Source organism: Tetrao urogallus (genome assembly GCF_951394365.1).
Source record: "Tetrao urogallus genome assembly, chromosome: 12".
NCBI classification, from domain to species: Eukaryota; Metazoa; Chordata; class Aves; order Galliformes; family Phasianidae; genus Tetrao; species Tetrao urogallus.
Window position 1 is genome coordinate 19181196 of NC_136825.1, and position 5026 is coordinate 19186221.

Genomic DNA, 5026 nt, shown 5'->3' on the forward strand with positions numbered 1-5026 from the left:
TTATGGAGGATTTTTGTTTGCTTTCCTTAAGAGAGAGCTGGCAGCAGCCAGGGCCCCACCCTGCACAAAGCGTACAAAGTTATCTCCAGCTAGAGGCCCCAGAGCATAAAGCCCTTTCTCCTGAGAACATTCATAAGTGAACAGGTCAACATCTATGGGATTCCTCTTGGGATTGACTGGTTGGTCACTGTCCATGGCCAAGTCAATTCCGTTATTTGGCAGAAAGGAGAGGTTGGGATTTGAACCGGTTAGAACAAGAGCCATGGAAATTTTATAAGCTTTCTGGCAGCCATTCTTGTCTTGAAGGATACACTTCTTGTCCTTGCCAAAAGATAGTACATTGTGCTCAGGTAGGCTAACATAGCACTCATAGGGCCCAGCGCAAGCAGCTGACTGTTCTTTCATCATCTGATGGACTTTGTGGTATTCGGGGTACATCATTTTGGGTAGCTGGTTAAAAATAAGACCTGGATCACTGACTCGTCTCCGAAAAACATGAATTACTGGAATACTGCAGTGGTGAGCAAAAAGGATCGCATCAGCGGCTGTCAAACCGGCACCCACAATCAAAACTGGATCTGATGTGATACCAATACTGCTGTTTTTCACTGCTTCCTCTAGGGCAGAGAGCTGGTGATGGACATAGGAAAGGTTCTCTCCTTTGACCCTGAGCCAAGTGGGACTATCATACGTTCCTGTAGCTAAGACTACATTCTCTGCATAGACAGTGAAGGGCTCCTTGTCACCTCTGACAGTTTTGACAAATCCATCCACCTGAAAGACCTCCATACTCCCCTCACTGAAGTTCCAGAGCAAGTCACTCTTCTGTAGATCTTCTTGTGCATGGTTGGAGATGCTCTTTGCACTCACTTTCCTCACAGAGGTTACAACAGTCCCACATCTAAAGTTCTTCTGCAGCCCTTTCTTCATCACATAATGTTGGTAGTATTGAGCAATGTCTTCTGCTGTGGCTCTATGGTTTCTGAGGCCCCTGCAATATATTACAAAGGTCAAGCAGCAATTAAGTAAGAGTCTGGAATTTCTCACTTCTTCCACTGAATGTATCCTAGAGCCATCTAATCTGTCACTACCACAGGAGGCTTATCTATTTTCCCTGACTTCAGCTAAGTTATTCCTATTATATAGGGCTAGTAATCAGATTTGGAGGCTGTTGGGCAATGGAAAATTTTTAATATAAATCCCAGACCTAAGATCATGTTATTCATGCATTTCTTATATATCCTATATATCCATATATATATGGATATCATCTCACTTCTATCCCACTTTCAATTACTAGACTCTAAGGCTTCAACTGTTACAGAGTAGAAGCATCTGAGATGAGAGATACTGTGGAGTAGCTCAGATGATTATATTCATCATTAGGCTCAGTAGCAGTAGCCATAGAAGTCAGATGGTTCAGAAGAATTCATACTCCGAATATTGCCCCAGTGTGTATTTAGGAGGCCATACTGCAACCAGCACTCCAGCTTCAACTGGAATCACTTAATGCAGGATGGACTTTTGATGGGGACAGTGACCTTTCTCTCAGAAGAATCATCCATTACAGTTAGGCAGCTGCATTCAAGAAGTCCAGCCCACTTCAGGTTCCCAAATAGCCTCTGGATGCTTGAAAAAAAAAAAAAAAAAAAAAAAAAAAAATCAGACCACAAGTATCTTACCTTTTCTTTTGCTTTAGCCAGTCTTTGAACAGGAGATCTGGAAGTCCCATCCATTCCCCTCTGCTCAGGGTAATCATAGAGCCCTCAATAGACTAGAACAAGAAACAGTTAAAGGGCTTTCAGTTATTTAATGTAAGAAGTGAAGTGTAACTCAAGTTTCAGTATATCTCACAAGATGAGAAGCCAATGATTTCATTTCATGCATTGGCATGGATGAAACCATCCATTTTCTCCAAAAATAGCAATTAACTGAAAAGATAAATGCCAGTCCTGTTCACCCCTTTTAAGCTCTTTCACTTCTTTGTACATGCAAAATCAAGCATGGGTGAGCAGCATATTGGAGCACCTTCAACTTTCCAGTCAATGCAATTGGCTATTCTATAACATACAGATCTAAGCAGTTAGGCTTTGCTTCACATACATGCCAGGCACCTCCTGGAAGATTCTTGCCAAGGACCAGGTGGGGGATGGCTCTGTCAGCCTCGTGCCTCCAAGCGAGCACAGATTCTGCATTCACACCAAAGTCTGTATCAGGTCGCAGAAGGGTATCAAACAGAAGAGCCACAGGGCTATTGGATCTTCCCTCTAAACCTTCAGACAGATACTCCAAATCCTAAAGAGAGATAGATCAGATGCTCAGAATGTGTGTCCTGCCAGACAGCAGGCTGTTGATAGCTGCTGTACTCCCAGGCAGCATTTAGGAGTTTTGTGAAGTTCATTTAACTGTACACAGCCCCTGTTTCTGTCCGAGAATTTTCTCGAGGATTTTAGCAGCACTGGCACTTCATGCAGGGGAAATTTGGACAACTAGAATGCTTTGCTTAAGACTCATTCCGAGTGCTTTCTACACGCTCTGAAAATTCAGATGAATTCATCACTTATAACAAACCCCCAGAGCGCTTCATTATGTTGATAAACTAACGGCTTCTGCTAAGAAAGTAATTTGTCATTACACAAACCTGGTCCAAAATGGACACATCCGCTGCCTCCTGTAGTTTGCTCTGAAGTATGGGATGAGGATGAAGAGAGTGTCTTTTGAAGTAAGGGGTGTAGCCCGACAGCAAATACGAGAGACAGATTCCAGAAGGTCCATTCCCTGAAGGGACACAAAGGAGATTTTTTTTACTCCTGCAGACAGTACAGCCCTTTAAGAAATGCTTGAAGTATCCTAACCAAACCAAAGGTTAAGATACACACTTTAGACACAGAAGACTTTGTATTTTCAAGCTACCAATAACCTATCGGACACAGCTGAGAAGTCTTTCTGCCCCCATGTACCCCTTCTGCTCCCCAGCACCATCTGAATCTTGAAGTTTCTGGCCTGCTGACAAACTCAGTCACTGCTCATCAGCTTTAAAGATCTGGAAACTGGTCACTTACTGGAATCAGCCCCAGTCTGTGCTGCAGGCAGTGTGTTAAGGAAAAAAGTCTGCCGTGCCAAGAATGCCTCAGAATATAGCACTTCTGACTGCTGGATAGCTGACCTCCTCCTGCAGACAGTGGAAAGTCTGCAACTGCAGAGCCCAGCAAGAGCAGCCTGTGGAAACTTTTCACATGGCCATTCTCCAGCATGTTTAATATTTCACAGTGCCTGCATGACGAGCTGTCAGCCTCTCTGGCTCACAGCTGCTCACTACGAAGTGACTAACCAGCATTACATAATGCACTGATGATAGAGGCGAGGGGAGCTGAAGTGACACAGCAGCCTGCAGCAGGTCATGTTGACACAGCGCCCGCGCTGTGCATGTGAACCACTTGAGCAAAGGCCACTTCTCCAGGCACCAAAGATGGGGAGGCTCAGGCTAACAGCAAGCTGAGCTGTGCAAAGAGCTATGCCCGCCATAACTGGGGCCAAAGTCTGCTGCAGGTCAATGTTTGGAATATTCCACTCCCAGGAAAGTTATCCAGAAATTAAAAGTAAACTAAACTGCAGCTATGATAAAGCATTACACATTTCAGCTTGGTCCTTTGCTTTAGGAGGCCCCTGAGACAAATTTAAGCACTCAAGTGCACAACACTTGAGTATGCACGTGTAGAATTTGATCTCTGAAACATAGCTAAGTGGGATATAGACGGTCATAAGCACAGCTTGGGGTCCAGTGCCTGTGCTGGAGCACAGCTCATGGTGTCTCACACAGGAAAAGGTGTCCGTGTCACCACTTATGCTTGCTCACCTTGCACTACACACCTTCCCTCTCACAAGGGGTGCAATACAGTTACTACATAGCCTGTTTTTAAAAACTGATGACAAACAGCAGCTTTTTACCATTCTGTTGAATTTTGTATAAAATCAGTATGCATCCCAAGAGATTCATCATGCATTAAAAAAAAATAATAATAAATAAAAAATAAATATAAAAATAATAATAATAATAAAAATAATAATAATAAAAAACCAGCGTTTGTAGCACTTCCTAAACAAATAATGGGAAACAAAATAAAAAGAAAATATGCATATATACAAACCACCCACTCAACCCCTGAACCAAGCACTACTAATCAACTTTTTGTGAAGTAATTACCTAACGGTGGGTCAGGTAGAACAGGGTTCCACACCCTCCTAAACACCTAACAAACAGAACAGCACGCCAAAATAAACACAAGTCCAAAAGTTTATCAGATTTGTTATAGGAAAATAATAATAAAGAAGTGCTATTGAATACCTGGTTCCCTACTTCTTACCACTAAGATTTGGTTCTGCAGGAAGCTTGGCTGTCGGAGAAGAGAGCCAGAAATGATGGCCAGGGATTTCTGGTTTGAGTACCAGTACACGGAACAAAAGCTGAAGACAAGTCCAAAGCAGTAATGGCACTGGAGAACGTAAGAGAAAGCTTACCTATGATCACCACAGGAATCGGCTTGGACCCACTCTTGTTTTGGTGCCTGCCCAATGCTGCATACATCTCCCTGTCTGGAAGCATTTAGGCCCAGGAACCAACCTGTTAAAAAAGAGGAGTTCTGAAACATTTCTGCTTGACAAAAAACTGTGACTGTCTCTAGACCATGGCAGAGAGCTGATGCAAAGTGTTATCCTTGCACTGCACACCCTCGCACTACGCTTCCACTCTCAGGACAGGCCTACTTATCTTTTCCCCTTCTTAGAAAGGAAAGGATGATTCCTAGATTATATCTAGAGAGAGGAGAGGACTCTTATCTCTCTCTCCCACATGGCTTTCAGTTCCTTCAGGACAGCTGGCAACGTCAGTAATGCTCTGAGTGCAGTACCTGACATGTTGCAGCCTGTCAATGAAAACTTCAGTTCTGCTTCTACTACGTGGAAAAGGACTATTATCACGATCCTCATTCATCACCAGTGCTTTTCACTTACAGCTGCACAAGCATTT

General features: G+C 43.4%; 1 protein-coding gene across 1 annotated transcript; it reads right to left on the bottom strand.

Annotated features, from left to right (window-relative positions):
• On the bottom strand, positions 1–4603 carry OSGIN1 (oxidative stress induced growth inhibitor 1; the record flags this gene model as incomplete). The annotated part of the gene is made up of 5 exons (XM_079541230.1): positions 1–991; positions 1683–1774; positions 2104–2295; positions 2642–2778; positions 4519–4603. 5 exons carry the CDS (start codon positions 4601–4603, stop codon positions 1–3), a joined length of 1497 nt encoding a protein of 498 aa, XP_079397356.1.
• Positions 4604–5026: the final 423 nt, after the last annotated feature.